General features: G+C 30.1%; 1 protein-coding gene across 1 annotated transcript; it reads left to right on the top strand.

Moving 5' to 3' along the window:
• Positions 1 to 11,038: 11,038 nt before the first annotated feature.
• On the top strand, positions 11,039 to 11,996 carry LOC127900529 (auxin-responsive protein SAUR32). Its single transcript, XM_052435636.1, has one exon. It carries the CDS (start codon positions 11,484 to 11,486, stop codon positions 11,838 to 11,840), a length of 357 nt encoding a protein of 118 aa, XP_052291596.1. The 5' UTR covers positions 11,039 to 11,483; the 3' UTR covers positions 11,841 to 11,996.
• The last annotated feature ends 6,843 nt before the right edge of the window (positions 11,997 to 18,839 follow it).

Raw genomic sequence — 18,839 nt, forward strand, 5'->3', positions numbered from 1 at the left:
GAAGCTTGTAATTTCTTCATGAATCTTGTTGTTTGTTCTTTATGATTGAAATAAGATTGCTGCTATCTCCAACTTGAACCACTTAAATACGTGCCTCTCGTTTACTTGTTTCTGTTTTAGCTATTTGTATGTTTCAAATTGCTATTTTTAAATTATTAATCAGAGAGTTCAATGAGATTTTATTCGTTTTAGATTGATCTTTGATCGATCTAAGGCTAACAATGAGCAAAAGACCCATATATTATCAAGAAAGAAATGATAAAATGGAAGAACATAATTAGATCATCTTTAATTCCTCCTTTGTCATACATTTATTTTGATAGAGTTCAAACATAATAGAAGTTTGTTATGGAATAACCCAGTAGTGTGCATAAATTGGCATACTTATTTATTTCAAGGAAGTAATAAGATGAGCAAAAGATAAGTAGAATATCTAGAAAGAGGTGATAAAATGGAAGAATAAAATTAGATAATCTTTAATTCCTCTTTTGCCATACATTTATTTTGATAAAGTTCAGACACAATGGAAGTTCGCTATGGAATAACTTAATAGTGCGCCAGAACTTTTTCATCATCTTTGTATCTTGGGAAACAAACATTCAAATCTTAATGCACCCAATAGTAGGAGGCAAATTTGTTTAAAAGAAACTGTGGTATCACATAAGTCTCGATTCGTGTTCTATTCTTTTGTCTTATTTAATGTTGTTATTTTATTATTGTAATTAATATTTCAGCTATAATATTTGTTACATCGTAAAGACCCAATTTGTGATTTATTATTTCAAAATATGTTCCTCTTATGTTGTATGTCATGTATTTTCCCCACAAAAACTTTAAAAGAAGAAGTAATCATATAAAACCTTTTGGATATTTGAATGTGGAGCCTCTTGGGTGAATATAAACAAACTTCTCAAAACATAAGAAAAAGTATTGCAATCAGGAAAACTTTAGCTTTAATAAAGCTCAGTCAACCCATTCTGAAAGTGATTTAGAATGTATTTGTGAAAAATATTTAAAAAATCTCTAGATTTATTCAATTTTATATATTATATTTTTATTAGAATTTTCCTCATTTAGATATAGTACTTGAGAGTCATTTTATCTTCTTATTTTAATTAGGATTTGGGTTTATTTATAATGGTCGTGTGTGCGCGAGTGTGTGTTGTTTTCATCTTTAGGATTTGATTTGAACCAATTTGGTAGTTGTCATTGGATACAGCTTAAATCTGATTCAAACAAATAAATTTATATATGACTTGTGCTAAGTTGGGTTATGTGTGTTTTTCTGATATTTGGGGTAGGTGGTTTAGTTAAGCTATGCTAGGTGATGAACTAAAGTAATATGCATAGTGATATGAGGTGGTCATATGAAAAAAAATGGGAGAAGCCCAGTAGATCCCTATAGGAGTTGATATGGGGGGCCAATGTGTACGTAAGAGTAGCTTAAGTGTACTAAATGGACAACTCTAGTGGTCTTACGTAATATTTAGTGTAATTGGGATAGCCTAGATAAGCTCATACGTAAAAGATAATCCTAAATTGAAAATGTCACAAAATAAACATAAAGACAAAGAACACACAACATTTACGGTGGTTTGGCCTTTGGCTTAAATCCACGAGAGTAACTCATTATCGTTCCACCATAAAAATGAGAGGTTATATAACATTTTACATTATCTGAGATAAATAACATACAAACTAGATTGCTATATAGAGATCTTCGATGTTGATAAAGATGAGGATGGCGAATAAGGATATGAAGAGTGATAATAAAGATAATGAAAGTAGAGAATAGAAAATAGCCTCTTAAAAAGAAAGAAGTGGGTGATGATCTAAAAAGTGGAGAAAGAAAGAGTGTGTAAGTGAGAGAGAGGAGAGTAACAGAGAGAGAAGAGATAAGAGGAGACGAAAAGAGGGCCCAAAATATAGGTGAATAAGACATTTATATAGTGTAGGCTAGTGGTAAGAAAAGTGTATAAAAATTAGGGCTAGATGTCATTTTTAGGATAAAAGAAGAGAAAATTCTAGAGTTATGTGTCATATTTAGGGGAAAAAAATAAGAATTGTACTAGGTTTATTCTTTCTTATAAATATCTTGATATATCCAAACTCGACTCTTAATTTTCTAAGCCCATCCAATTTAATAAATTCTTCCAAATGTCATCTTTATATTGCTCCAAGTATTGTTTCCATTTTATCCTTGTAATTATCTACGTGTCATTCATTACTTTGTCCAATATATCATTATAAATTTATAATATTTTAAAGTGCGGGAAAATTCAGAAAAACTTTAAAATCATGCAGCTTTAAATTTTAATTTCATAATATTATTAAACTCTATTGTTTTAAACTTTTCTCATACATTAAAATTTTAGACTAAAAAAATTAATATATATATATAGAGAGAGATTAAAATCTTTTCCTAATCTAATTTTTAAAGTTTCGAAGAGATAATAACACATGTCGTTTAAGTCTTTTCACCGTTAGGATTCATTTTACTTTTAGTTTTCCTTTCTAAAACGCGAAAACAAATATTTTGGTGGCTTACCTAAATTGTAAAACAAACCAATATTTGACAGATGTTAACTCTGCCTTTGTTCTCTTTGATCTATCGACCAAAGCTTTTTTTTTTTTTTTGGGTATTTCATCCACGATGTACGGCATAGCTAGTCTTTCTTCTTGAAACATATTTTGGGAAAATATGCTCTTTAAAAGCATATGTGTTTACTTAATTGTAATAAACAATTTTTCTGATTAATAAAATAAATGAGGTATTTTATTCAAATATCTTAATTGCATTAATATTTTGATTAAAGTCCATTTAATCATATTATATGTATTTATGTGATCTCCATGTGGATTCACAGAAAACATAAATACAAGTTATCTTATGATTAAATAAATTTAGTTCGCAGTTGATAAATAAAGTTGGGCACTTTATTTAGGTATAGACTGTAATGAATTCATTGAATGATTTATCTTAATCATGTATGAATTTATTGATGTAGTACGACTACATTGAATAGGATCACATATGAGATTTAATTAACCTTGAAATGACTGTCAGACTTATTAAATCTCATAGGCATTGATTTTACTGTAATCTTAATATTGAGTTAATTATGATTTCATGATTGTAATTGTTATTTCATTTGAGTTACCAATGTGCACGACACATACTTATTGTCAAGATTACCCGATATCTTGGTAGGAGCAATTATGAGTATTGGAGTTATAGATTAACAATATAGAATTTGTACAACATATCTCTTGATGGGTTTTTGGCACTTGATCATAGAATTCTCTGGCCAGAGTGTGTCAATATATTTAGTATGTTGAAAATGATAATTAGAAAAAACCAGTAAGTATCAAGGAACAAGATATTATTAAATTGATTGGACAGTTGAGATATCAATTTAATTAACAATGTGGTACAAAGGATTGTGCAGTAAAGAAATCAATGTGGCTTGGGACGAATTATTATTCGAGTATACAATTATGGAGGTCAGTTCCAATCTTTTAGTGGAGTATATTTGAAATTAAATAATTGGGCTAATTTAATTACAAGCCTAATTATTGTAGCCACTATTGTATGTTCCTAAATGATTCCCGGGTTAGCTCATTTAATTGACTGCGCCACTACTGGATTAATAAGCAAGATAACTAGATATTTGGGTTAAAAACCTAAATATATTATTTAGTGGGAGGCTCCATGTAATGTACTTGTGTCTAAGGGGTCTTGTGTTATTTTACAAGGTGGGCCCCTATGACAAGAAAGAAGTAACGATACTTTTGGTTTATTATTTTTAATTTAAATCAAACTTGATTTAATAGAATTAAATAATATAAAAAAAGGAGTCTAGGATTTCCACTAGATAAAGATATAAAATGGCTTATTTTCTCCCACAAGAAGGAAGTAGCCACTTTATACAGGTCAGAGAAAAAGATTTTTCTCGCAATTGTTGAGAGAAAAATTTTCTCGTGCTAGTTGCTTTAGTAGCGATAAAGGCGTCCACACGTCAAGTGCATATCAAACTTGAGTCATAGCTTAGAAAATTATTTGGTGGCGGATCGTGATCTACAGAAGTGGTGATGGCAGATCGTGATCTGGGAGCCTAAATCACTTCAGCGGAAAAAATCAAATTGGATTTTTCAGGGTACGATTTCTAGATTACAAATTCTTATATATTGTATGAGAGCGATTCTAAAAGTTTTTATAAAATATTTAAAAAACTGATTTTTCTCCAACAACATAAACATATGATCATATATTCAATTGCCATGAAAGTTTTCTTCTTCTTCTTCTTCTTTTTTTATTTAACTCTAATTTTCTTATTTTGTATGTGAATTGGGTATCAACAAATATTATCTCCATTAAATCAATTCTGAAAATAAAAATATCATTGAAATGGTTATAGCTTTTAGTATTATATAAAGGTGCATTTAGCACATTTTATTAGCTATAGTATATTATAATGCATTGCATTAGGGTGTATTACATTAAGTTATATCATAATACAATACCATGTTTGGTTTAGTATAGACTGATTGTATTACATATATTATTATTTTGTAGTACTAATTTACAATTAAATTAATGCTATTTAAACTTATTAATATTGATTGTTACATTATGAACTTTTTAATTAGTTATTAAATAATTATTTTTATATACTACTTTTATAATATAAATATAATTTAATAATATACTATCATCAAATAAAAAAATATTATAATATTATATTATATTATTGTAATATTATTATAATTGTTTAATTTAAATTTAGTATTTTAGTAAATAATAAATTATTAAATAATTAAAATACTTTTTACATACTTAAAATAATAAAAGTAAAATGATTCAAATTTAAAATATAAACAGTGTTTTAATATAATATAACCTACACTCTACCTCTTATGAGATTATTTTATACTCTTTTCATTACGTTAGCTACTTTTTTAATATAGTGCAATGCAATTAGAAATTGGCCAAACATGAGTTAGTATTAGAACAATATTTTAATACAATACAATAAAGTGTAATGCAAGTTGCCAAATGCACCTAAATAGAATTGTTGGTTGTTGTGTTTTTTAAATGTTGATTGAAAGTTTGAAACCATAGTTTTGATAGTTTTCTTTCATCGTTTTTTCTTTTAATTCCCAAAAGTCAATGATGAGTTACAAATTACTTCTATATTAGAATTAAAAATAGTAATTTATAAATTCTCAAATTGAAAATTTCTGTTTAAAAATTCTCAATCTAAATTAAAAACTAAATAAAACCAACAAAATTCTCAATCTATTTTGTTGTAGCAAGTTGTCGGGTCAAATTGATACCAAAAGCTTGAGCCTTGGGATTTTGAGGAAGCAAGCAAGAAAGAAGGAAGTAGAGTTCATTATAAAGAATTTTCAATCTTGCAAAAATTTGAAGAGAGAGAAAGCGGTAAGTGGTAGTTTACTGTCATTACTCATTAGTTTTGAAATTTTAGTTTGTCACCGGAAAGAAAAATTAAAGGAAAATTAAATCCTAACTATAGAAAGCGTTAAATAACATTTATCATTATCACTTTAAAGTTTTAAATTAGGAGACAATTTTTTTATTGGTCTGAACTACGAGGTAGTCCTGAGTGGGCCCCAATTATGGGAGACACATTTTAAGTCCGTACCACAATCCAGACTAATCTCCGCTCGCACCTGGTCAACCCGTAAGGGATAAAGTGCTGAACAAAGTAGTGACTTCATACGAGAGCGAAGCTTGAACCTCTAATCTCTCTTAAGGAATGAGAGTGTCAAACCACTCACACCAACCAACTTTGATTAAATTAGGAGATGATTTTAATCCTATAGAAATAGGGTTGTAATTTCATAATTAATATGGTACTCCATCATATTTTATCAACAATATTTCAATTAATTTTTTTTTCAACTATTTAATTTATCAGTGAATTCATCATTTTTCTGAGTAAAAATTACATTTTCTAATAAATTTAAAACATACGCAAGCAAAGTCTGATGTCAGTTTCACGCCATGTCAAGAAAGGAAACAAATAATAGGTTTTAAACATGTTTCAAATACGATTGGTCTTGTCATGAACCTTGTTTCAACACGCTACGAGAAAGCAACATGCTATTCCACAACAATTTTGCAATGAAATCTGCCACAATTAGCGGTCATCATGCAATGGGCTTGGGCCCCGCGTCCCGTACGTTAAGCAAAGATCCACTCAAGGGTATCTTTGACATTTTATCCTCCTTCGTTGTGGTTCTTATTAAATTAAAAAGAGAAGGCAGGTGTGTTTGAATTAGAGATGGCAAAATCCTTGGGTTTGGGGCTCATGGAGCTCCTCCCCAAATAGAAAAAATTTTGAATAATTTTTGGGGAATGAAGTGGAGAGTGGAGGGAAAATAATACTTAAATTCTTAATGAGGTGGAGTTTGGTTTTGTACTCTCCACCCCACCCCCACCTCAATCCCCATTATATATAAATATGTTTTTAATTCTTATTTAATAATTTTTATTTTATCAATTATAATGTCAATTAATATTTTTTTTAATTTTTATGCAATATAAACAAGATATGAATGAAAGAAAATCTTATAATATTTTTCAACTCTGAAATATTGTTATATTTTCTTTTCTCTTTTAAGGTGCTACGCTCTTTAAATATTTTTCACTTTTAATATCATTTTAAGATATTGTTTCAAACTTTTAGATATTTTTTTAAAAAAATTAAATACTTTATAATATGATGATGATTTTATTTTAAGTCTCTAATTTTTAACTTATTAAAATAATATATTTATACATATTATAAAATAGATAAATGGGGAATGGGACTTTGAATCCACCAAATTATTTATTAAATTTATTTATTAAATAATTTTACTCTTAAATTTTTTAAATTATATATGTTACTTAATAAAATTCACTTAAATATCTAATATACTCTCAGTAAATCTAATTAGGTTAATTTGCACTGTAAATCCCATAAATGAATTGTACAAATTCTTGGACAATTTCGATTTAAGATGCCAAGATCCATTGATTTTTTAATAAATATCTTAATAATCATGCTAGGCCATAACATCAACATCAACAGGGAAATTAAAGATGTACCCAAATTTTGTGCTTCATCGATCTCCATCCAACACTAAATTTGAAAAAAAAATATAAATCATATTTTAAATTAAAGAAATTTATAGTTTTTTGTGATTAAAATTATTCTCAAGTTCTCATCATTGACTTGCTAATCCATAAAACTGAGGTACTTTAGTAATTAAAATTTATTTTTAAATGTGAGTTTAGTGAGTAATTTTGTAGACTCGAGATAACTTATTAAAAAATAAATAAATAAGAAGCTGATGCCACGACTCTTGATGTCTATAGAGCATGTTCCACAAATGCTGTTTGTGACCCCTAAGTGATGACGTGTACATGACATCTCGCTTATGAACATGGGCTTTAAAAATTACGGCTTTCCACGTGGTCAGCTTCTGCCACTTGTGATCTACGTGTCCTACCCGCTTGCCTAAAACCTTTCAACGGATAGTTTGCTTCTGGTTCAGGTGATTACTGTAAGTTATCAGATGCAACAATAGATACATCCGTTTGACACAGCAACAGTAACAGGCTCCACCAGCAGTACTGTTAGTGTGTGGGCGTAAGTTACGTTAACGTAACTTAGCGCCTGCCGTTTGACTACATGTAGCAAGTTGCATGGAGCTGGCTACGTTACAGAAACTGTATAACAGAACTGAAATGACAAGCAAATAAATTAGATGCTGCCATGTGTAGGGACGCGTGACAAATTGACCGGTAATTATCCGGTTAAAAGAAAACCAACGAACTTCGATTGCTTGAGTAAGGATTAATTTCATTTTAACCCCATTATTATTATTAATCATTAGCACACACTAAGTTTGATGCAAGCCATCAACCCCACCCCAAAATAGTCAAATTGTTGTCTTACGCGGTCAAGTACAATTACTGGCCATTTCTAACTAGCACAAAGACATCATTGCCCTTAATTAAACATTAGGTCAATGTAAAAAAATAAATTAATTTATTTTTATAAAAACTAAGATTTATGTAAATAGATAGAAATTTATTTTTTTAAAGAATAAAATTTAGAAATGTAGTACTGTAATTAATGAATAAAATTATATTTTATGTCATATGAATATATGGGTAAATTTCATTGTATGCTCAAATATACTGATTATTGTTAATCAACTCTTGGTAAAGCATCTTTTTATTTTTATTCCTCTTTTTATGGTCAAATGATATTTTAGAGAAAAAAATATGTTGACTAAAGTTAAACTCTAATTGGTTAGTAAACAAGTTCATTTTTTTAAAAAATAGTAAACGAGTCAAATTTGATTTTAGAACCTTTTTGTTAAAAAAAAAATCTGACTACTAAATAAAAATAAATTTGATTTCACTAAATATTCGTATATTACTGTAAAAATTGACAAGTTATAAGAGATATTTTACCTGATCAATTTAATTCAATTAAGACATGATAGTTTTTTAATTCAATAGTAGAAAAGTTAACGGGTTAGGTGTGTTGTGTGTTTCCCCCCCCCCCCCCCCCCCCCCACCTCTCTCTCATGAAAGGAATGGAAATAGAAAATATCTTCGGTATGAGTGTAACATCGACCAGGCATTGTATTGTGTTTGGACGGTTTTGTTTTGTGTTCTTATTCTGTTGTGTTAAATTATATAATATATGATTTGTTTTCTAATGATATTGTATGTATTTTTACAGAATTGAAGGTGAGATTGTTGTGAACTTATTTATTTTTTATCATTTAATATAGTGATTATTAATTAATTAATTAAAAGATAAGCATTATATAATGAAGATTATTTGTTTAAGAGTAATACTATATATTCCAAATTTTTTATCCCAAAAAGCTATTCTAAATGATATGGTATTCATTAATTAGTTGGTGAGTACAATACAATTTATTTACTTAGATATTGTAAAGAATTACCAACCAATCAATGAATAACATATTATTTGGGATAGAATTTAGGATAAAAAATGTAGGATGTCTATCATTACTTGTCAAGAATCCAATTCCAAATAATAAAAAAATTGAGATATTATATTTTATTGTATCTCTTTTTATTTTTATTTTTAAATTTAAAATCACCCTTTCTATTGATTTGTTGATCGGCTTTATTATTTTAAAAATAATTAAAAATTTTTATAAATGGAAATAAAGTGTAATATAGATTAGATCCACTAATATGCACTTTTTACATTATTAATGCTGTAAAAAAAATTACAGTATTATTGAGAAACTCATATTAGATTCTTTGGTAAAAAAATAAAAGTATGAACTCATTCATTACTATTATCGTGTTACTCGAACCGAGTCGTTTAATCGACAATTATTTTTATGGCGTGAGTTCATATTGTGTTAGTGGATTGTATGGAATTTTGGCAGGCTACTTTTAGGTTTATAATTGAAAAAAAATACACACATTTGATTGATGAAGGATTATTTAGGTATACGCAAGTGTGTAGAGTTTTCTTCTTTGTAAAATTTAGAAAATGAGAATGCAAATTAAAAAAAAAAAATGCTTCAAATTAAGCGTATTTTAGTGCGCAAAAAATCTTACCCGTCATTGATAATTGAAACCATGTATTAATCACTAATGTATTCAAAACTAAAAGCGACGAATTTTTTTATTATTCAAGGAAATGCTATCGGATTATTATTGTATGGTACAGAGCTTGCAATTTTTTTTTACATATAATAATAATAAGTTTCTCCTTCTATATTTCTTTAAAAATGGATATATTTTTAAAATTATGATTTAGAAAAATGATGCTAACTTATATAATTTTTAAAATTTTTTTATATCTTTATTTCAATGGAAAGAGAAATCTCAATCACCCACTAAGCATCAATCCTTATCTTCTACTATTATTTGAAAAAAGGTGATAGCGAGAGCAAAGCATTAATTTTATTTATTAAACCTTTCATTGACATGAAATTTAACTTGCAATTCATATTGAACAATTTTTTTTTTAAATGTTTACATTCTACAAAAATTATTACCACTTGAAGTCCACTAAGAGTTTGATTAAAAGTTCAAAACATCGGGATGTATACAACTCTTTGGTGCTATTTGTTTTTTTATCAGAAGTCTGAATTTAACTTTTTTTCAGACATTTGTTTATTTTAGGTTGTTTTTTTTTAACTTATCACTTATTTTCAAATAATTTTATCTGAATAAAAAAAGTAGAAAAACTCCACTTTTATTTAAAGTCTGAAGTCTAAATGGAAAATTTTAATTTCAAATCTCAAAAATACCCTTAACAATTCATGTATTTTTAATATTATGTATAAACATAATATTTTTGTATTATTATTGAAGTAATTTTTTTAATTGTTTAAAATTTTTAATTCACATAATAACATTAGCTAAATTGAAATATTGAATAAATCAAATTATGTCCATTGTGATGAATCAAAAATAAAATAAAAATGTTGACTTTATAATAAAATTTGATGTTATAATTACATCATTTAATAAAAAATTAAATTAAGATCAACAATGATAGTATTTTTTTTAATGCTACCAAACTAATCAACATGTGAAAATTATAAATTATGAAAAATAAATATATGCACAACTTAAAAGTATATTTGTGTCAAACTATTAGCTTTTAAGTTTTTCTCTTCAGATATTAAAAAAGAAAAAACGAACATATCATTCAGACATTTTCTTTCAGATCTATTCTGACTTCAGTTAAATTCAAATTTATTCAGATTTCAAATAAAAAAACAAATGCAACCTTTATCTCTTAATATCAATAAAATATATTTATCTTTTGACTCGTTTATGATATTATCTTGTTGGAATTAATGTCAAAATTTACCTATCCATGAATAATAGAAGTCAAAGGAACCAAATCGCGTTCGGTATTTGAGCGGAAACATAAATTGTGACCTACACGCAAATACCAGCTGTAAAATAGCATATATCTTAGACGGCAAAAATAAGCTAACCCAAAGTACGACTAATTCAGCAAGCTGTTGCAATATATCTATCTAGAAAATTAGAAATCAATAGGAAACAGAACCTTTGAGTATACTCGAAGCAAACCCTAGACCTAGAATTCTCTTTGTTGTTCATTATTTTTCATTAATTAATTTTAGTCCTCCCCTATATATACACACACCAAACTTTGCCCTCAACAAAATTCTCATTCTCAATTTAATTTCCTTTTCCTCATATGTTTCATTATCATCTATCATGAGCAACATTCCAAGATCTCTTACTGACTCTTCTCTTACCCTCTTCAATCTTGCCATCTCTTCCTCCGACCCTTGGCCTTTTTCTGTTGTTTTCTTATAACCTTATTAATCAACCAAGAAAGTTATTACTTTCTTTTTTTCTTTCTTTCTTTCTTGATCGACAAGAAAAGATTAGGGTTTGTTCTTGTTTTTGGTGGAATCTTGAAATGGGAACAGGATACCATCACCATCTAAATTTTCATCTTCACTTACCGCACATCCATTTTCATCATCATGGGAAGAAAGATGAGATGAGAAATATTCCAAAGGGGTGCTTAGCAATCTTGGTGGGTCAAGAAGGTGAAGAGCAGCAAAAGTTTGTGATTCCTGTGATTTACATCAATCATCCGCTGTTCATGCAGTTGTTAAAGGAAGCTGAAGAAGAGTATGGATTTGATCAGAAGGGTCCCATCACTTTACCTTGCCACGTGGAGGAGTTTCGAACCGTCCAGGGCATGATCGACAAGGATAGATCTCTACTTCACCACCACCACCATCATCATGTTTGGTGTTTTCGAGCATGATTTTATTTGGCAATTCTGTAATTAAAGTCATCAATTTAATTGTGGTCTTGACTCTTGATTGATTATGTATTTATTTTCAGATTGTTGCCTTATTAGATGATATTGACGAAAAATTAAATGAGAAAAATTTCGGATGAGGAATGTTATACATTTCAATTTTTTTTTTAAGATTTCATCTCAAATAATATATCATTTAAGTGATTGATAATTTTTATAAAATTTAAGTAAATTAATTGTATTTTAATTAATTAATTAATAAATATTGTATTATTTAAAATATTTTTTAAGACAAAAAATTTGAAATATATAAACACTTTTTGATTTGTCTGGATTTATCTTCTCATCTTCATTTTCTTTTTTGTTTTAATTTTGTAAATATAACTAGATTTCTGGCTTTATTGATGCTCTAATGTCAACCCATGAAAGTGGGAACCTAGTTGCTAGTGGGCGATGTGTAAACGTATGAGACACGATTGATAGTGAATTAAATACTAATTATTAAATACTTGAGCAAAGCGTTTTACTTATGGGAGTCCCTATGTTACATTGAATGTACCATACACAACCCACAAGAATCACATAAATTATGAAACCTACATAATTATGTAATTTTTATTAGTTGTGTATGGTACATTCAATGTAACATAGCAAAATCATTTACTTATAGCTTTTGGAATTGCCAAAAGACGAGGTAAAAAACACGCATGGATAAGCATTTGTCAATTGCCAAAAGACGAGGCACAAAACACGCAAGGATATGCATTTGTCAATTCATTAAAATGATGGGACGCTTGGTGGATTTGGCCTATACGACTAATAAGGAGGGTCCCGCTACGGTACATAAGCCTGCACCGTGCAGCCGCAACAAGTATTGCTTGTTCTATTATGAAAAATATAAATTGTATATTCAATTAAAAAAAATTGTTACCGATAAAAAAAAAACAAAGAAGTTTCAAATAGTTAAAAAAATCAGTAGTGCTACACATTTTAAATTTTTTATCTTAAAAAATTATCACAAATGATGTGTCATTAATTGAGTGGTTGATAATTCTTTATACGATCCAAGTGAATTAATTGTATTATCTCACCAACCAATTAATAAATAACACATCATTTAGGATAATTTTTTGAGATAAAAAATTTAGAATGTGTAGCATTACTCTAAAAAAATAGGATAGATATATAGGGCAACTGTTGCGGACACCCTAATAAAGAACGGCGAAAAAAAAGGGTACTCTCATCATTTTGTTAAAATTAATATTATTAAAAAAAATCAAATGTTTTGACACGAAGGAAGCTGACATGTCCCTCACTAACTAAGGACGGCAATAAACTCCAGATTCGATTCGTATACGTAAAGATTTGGAAGATTTGGATTCGGAAAAATTTAGTTCCGTATATTTAAAAATGTGTATTCAAATCTAGATCTAGATGCAAGTGCATCCGAAAAATCCAATATTTGGATCTATATTATTTTATAATTAAATTATTTATTTAATTAAATTTCAATTGAAAAATATATAAGTTAAATTATTTATTAAATATGTATAACCATAATTAACTCTATAATCTTTATTGACTTTGAAAAATATGTTAAGAAACTAAAATAATAATAATAATAATAATTAGAAAATCGTGTAATAAATCGGTTTACCTTAGATTTTTTTATTTTTTATGTTTGATTTATAGTGTGAATTTTTTTTTATGAATTTATGGTGTTGTGTATGTTATTTATGTTGAATTGATGTTGAATTGTTGAATGTTGAATTATAATTAGATTTTATTTGATGTTATTAAGCAAATTGTTGAATTTAAATTTATATTTGAATTTGTTATCATGCGGATTCGGATATCCGAAAAATCTGCCTGCAATCCACGAGGATATTACCCACATTCGAATCGGCATATTTTTTGGTGGATCTAGATGTGAATCTGGATATCAAAACTTAAATCTAAATCCAGATCCAGATATGAATTTTGCCATCCCTATCACCAACAAAATCGAGTTTTGTGTTGTTCGCCCTGTTTGGTACTAAAGGGACGATCTACTCCTCCATGATTGCAACTTCGACAAGCTAGAACTGGCAAGAACACGACTCTTGTTAAAAACTAGACTTAAGGTAATCATATGTCATGGGTTGCTCAAATTTTCCACCAACGAAGGTTAAAATAGCGCACATGATATCGCTCAGTAAAAGTCCTTCTAAAGGTGGGATACGCCCAGCTAGGGGTGGACATGGGTTGGTTTGGGTTGATTTTAAGTCAATTTAAACCAAACCATAAAATTTTGGGCTCAACCCAAACCAACCCAAATATTTTTAACCCAACCCAAACCAAACCCATTTAGGTTTGGTTTGGGTTTGGTTTGAATTTTATAATTAAAATATTTTTTTATTTTAATAAATTTAACTATATCAAATTATAATAATTATTAATTATCATTAATTATTAAATTAATATTAAAATATGAAAAATGTAGTGGATAAAAATTATGAATAATGGATTTTACAATAACTTTGTTCTTAAATATTAACCATATTACAACATAAATTCTAAACAATGTCAATACAAATTAAAGTAAGATAAGATATCTCATCTCAAGTATCAAAGCAATCCATCAAAATTAAATTATTTAATTTTATAAATTTAAATCTTCCGAGAAATAAATCTAAAATTTTTTGTAATTAGAAAAAGCACCAAAATTTTAAATGCAGTAAGAAAAATTAGACATGAAATCTAATTAGTTTTAAATTTAATTAAAAAATAACAATTGAATCATATTTTATTTGATAAAATCTTATAATCAATTACATTTTTAATTTTAGTAAGTTACAATACAAATAGGACTATAAAATTATATTAGAGGATTTTATTAAAATATTGTTTGAGTAATTTATTAAAACGTTAATTTAGTCTTTTAACTCAAGTTGAGACTGTAAAAAATTGTTATATAATAGTGTACTGTACAACCAATTGCATTTGTATCTGCCCTGTGCAGCACTTCTATTATTATATAATAATAATAATTAGTAGTAGTATAATTACTATATAATAATTATTATTAGTAGTATAATTACTATATAATAATTATTATTAGTAGTATAATTATTATATAATAATAATTTTAGTAAAAAATTATAATTAAAATATTGATTTAGCCTTTTAGTTTGTTTAATTTATTTTTCATTGATATGTTACCTTGAATTTGTTCATAACCCATGGGTAAACTATACCCAAACCATTGTGAAATGGTTTCTTCCATAAAAACCCAAATTTAACCCAATTCATGATTTATCCAACCCAAACCATTTTATTTGGTTTGGGTTTGGATAAACCCATGAGTTGTGGGTTTATGCCCACCCCTACGCTTAGTAGTGAATCGCCTCATGCAATTGGTGTCATGGTGCACTTAGCAAGTGGACAGCCCAAGATTGCAAGCCAAAATGAGCAAGCCCATACCTATTTCTAGAAATCTTTACACATCTCCACAACTTGTATGTCTAGACATTTCCACACTTGTGTATACCTAGACCTCTCTAGAACCTAAGAGATATTTAGGCAATTTGCACCGCTTGTGTAAAACCATTTAAACCTAGGCAAGCTCCTCTATAAATAGAGGAAGAAGCCCTTCATTTTTCTCAACACCACACCACACACAACACCAAGTAACTCAAGCATCCTTATAAACTCTCTTGTATTCTCTTTTACGAGTAATAAAATTATCTTTGGCCATATTGCTTTTTCTTCTCTCTAATCTTTCCATTATCATCTTTTTAGGCTAGCTTGAGAAGTTCAATAGGCTTACTTAGCAATTTTTGTTCTAGAATTTGTCTAAGTGCCGCATCGGTTACTGCGCAACATACTCATCCCATGACAAGTGGTATCAGAGCTAGGTTTGCACCCACGCAATCTAGCTCAAGAATAATTCCCAACCTTTCTAGCACATCACAAGAGGGCGTTGTCGATGTGGAGCAACTAAAGCAAGCAAGTGGTTGCGAGGAGGGATGCATGTAGACAAAGTCCCACAGAAAGCCAAAGGCCTCTTCCATTGATGCCTTGGAGCTTTGCATCGCCATGCTCGAAACTTCGATGTCCGTCGCTCAGGATACCCTTGAAAGTTTGAAAAGTAAGGTCAACGGTCTCGAGGGCAAGTACACCGACTTCATAGTAGCTACACAGCTTCATACAAAGCGAGCTACGAGTGATTTGTGCGGAGGTTGACAAAGTCCGCTCAGATTAGGCTTGGCACAAGCACACACTCTCTGCTAGCCTGGCTTTTATAAACTCAAGTGATGTATGCTGAATCGACATGCCAAAACCCGACGACTATGATAGTGCATGCAATGCTACTGCCGTAGACAACTTTTTCTTCGAGCTAGAGCAATAGTTCAATGCCATTAGCGTCTGAGATAAGGCATCGAAGGTAGGCACCACATTTACATTTCTTCAAGGCACCATATAACCATAGTAGTGACAGAAGCATGGTAAGGTAGCCGAAGGTATCTATACTATAGCTACATGGGCAAATTTTAAATAAGAACTTTGAAACCACTTTGTGATTACATTAATTACTTCACTACCCTTATGCTTGAGATAACCAACATGTTAAATAAGGACTCTCTCTTCTATTTCCAAGCTGGCCTTAAGGATTGGTCCAAGGTAGAGCTCGATATGTGTAGCATTCAATCTCTCGATGATGCCATCGTTGTCACGGAATCACTTGCCAATTATTTCGTTCAACCCAAAGACAAGAGGCCTAACCAAAATAAAAGTTGGGAAGACAGTCAAAAGGACAAAGGTCACAACTGTAAAGATTGAGGGCAAAACAGCATTCTAACAGCAAGAGTTGGCAAAGTGAATTAGATGGGAAACAACCACCCAAGTATCGAAGCCCATGCTTTATATGTAATAGTCCTCACTGGGTATACGATTGTCAGGAGAAGAAGTCGATTAATGCCTTGCTGCATGGCTCAAGGGCCACTCCATACCATCAATAAAGGAATCCCAATCCAACATAGGTTCTCTCCAATGCCTTGGTGCACTTAAAAGCCACCTATCTACACCCACAAAAAAAGCCCTCATGTATATGAGTGTGACCATTAACGGCCAAGTCGTTCGTGCGTTGCTAGACACTAGGGCGACGCATAACTTCATATCAAAAAATGACGCCAAGCACCTAGGCCTCAAGGTGACCAATGAAGAAGACACCTTATAAGGTCTGCATATGACACTCGGAGCGTGGAGTACAAAGCTAGATTTCTCCATCGTACTTATGGACAACTTAAATAAGGTCATTGGCATGGAATTCTTTAACTAAGTCCATGCCAACAACCAACTCTCTAATCATATTGACGGGAGTGTGGCATGCAAGGTTCCCATTGAGTGCTCTAGGACTGCAGAGAAGACGCTTTCAGCCTACAAATCAAGAAGGCTTTCCTTAGGGATCCAAGCTTTTTTGTCTCTATTTAAGAGATGAACGAGGAAGAAGATCGCGAAGGCTCGCCCAGCTAAGTCCATTCGCTTATATAAGAAGTTCTCGATGAGTTTCAAGGATGTCATGCCTCCAAAGCTTCTAAAAAAGCTCCCACCTAGATGAGAGGTAGACCACGAGATCCAGTTAGAACAAGGTGCTAAAACACCAACCTTGGTGCCTTACTGCATGGCGCTGCCCGAGCTTTAGGAGTTGCGAAAACAACTCAAGGATCTGTTGAACGAGGGCTACAGTTGCCTATCTAAGGCTCTATTTGGTGCACTAGTCCACTTCCAAAAGAATAAAGATAGATTTTTACAAATGTGCATTGACTATCGGGCGCTTAACAAGATCATAATTAAGAAAAATATATGATCCCTTTGATGGTGGATCACTTTGGTTAACTTCGTAAAGTAGTATTTCACTAAGTTCGACTTTCGCTCCAGATGCTACCAAGTTCGAATTGCTAAAGGAGACAAACCGATGACCGCATGTGCCATAAGTGGAGGAATCTCCTCAAAAGGGAAGCCACTTAGAAACACGAAAAAGACATATGGTAGTTCGCGGAGCATATCTAAAGGTATAAGCATAAGAATGGGATGAGGACAATGCGAGCATAGGTGAGGGAGAAATATTACGGGACATATTTGCAATCGTTATGAATTTTACTTGTGCTAGATGACATTATGATTAATAGACAGCTGAAATTGCCGAAGTAAAAAAAAACATTGAAATAGTAACACAGCCTAATTAATCAAGTGATCATGTGCTTGAATGCCAACATTATATTTTTCAAAATAAAATAGGCACTTGAAAGGTTGTATTTGTTTTTCCAAGGGCAAGATACAAAGGGTGGTGGTGCTGTAATGAGTGGCCAAAATAGGCTTATATCATGTCAAAGACAAAGTGAGTTTTGAGTCATTTGTGTCTACTGTAATTTCTCCTTTTCCTTTCATTGAATAATTTAATAGAAATGGGTTCATATGTGAGTTATGTCCAATGTCAAGTCCACAATGTGCATAGAGTCAACAAATGAAATGGATATCTTATTCTTACACAAGAAAGCTAGTCATCTTAATGATCAACATTTTTTCACAACAAAATAGATCATGCTCAATACACTTAGGGCCTCAAATCAACCCTTTTTTATATTCTGAAAACCATGAATAACATACAATGAAACAGAGTACCACCAACTCAAATAGAACCAGCTTATCAAACCACTATAACCTAACTTACAACCTAAAAACAACCTATCCCAACTCACCCCATGATCATTAGGATAAAAAGCCAAATCAAATTTAAATGGATAGAAGCAATGATTACATTAGAATTTGAAGTACTTGCCGATAATGAATTGATTATATATGTTCAATGAAATATGTTCTCTTAATTCATACCTAAAATCATTAAATCTCCAAATTCTTGGCAATTTAACTACTATAATAAGAAAATTAAATTGACAATGAAGGCAATTTATTTTTCAACATTATCAATCATTCCACAATACTAAAAGGAATCTTAGAAGT

Source organism: Citrus sinensis, chromosome 3 (genome assembly GCF_022201045.2).
Source record: "Citrus sinensis cultivar Valencia sweet orange chromosome 3, DVS_A1.0, whole genome shotgun sequence".
NCBI classification, from domain to species: domain Eukaryota; kingdom Viridiplantae; phylum Streptophyta; class Magnoliopsida; order Sapindales; family Rutaceae; genus Citrus; species Citrus sinensis.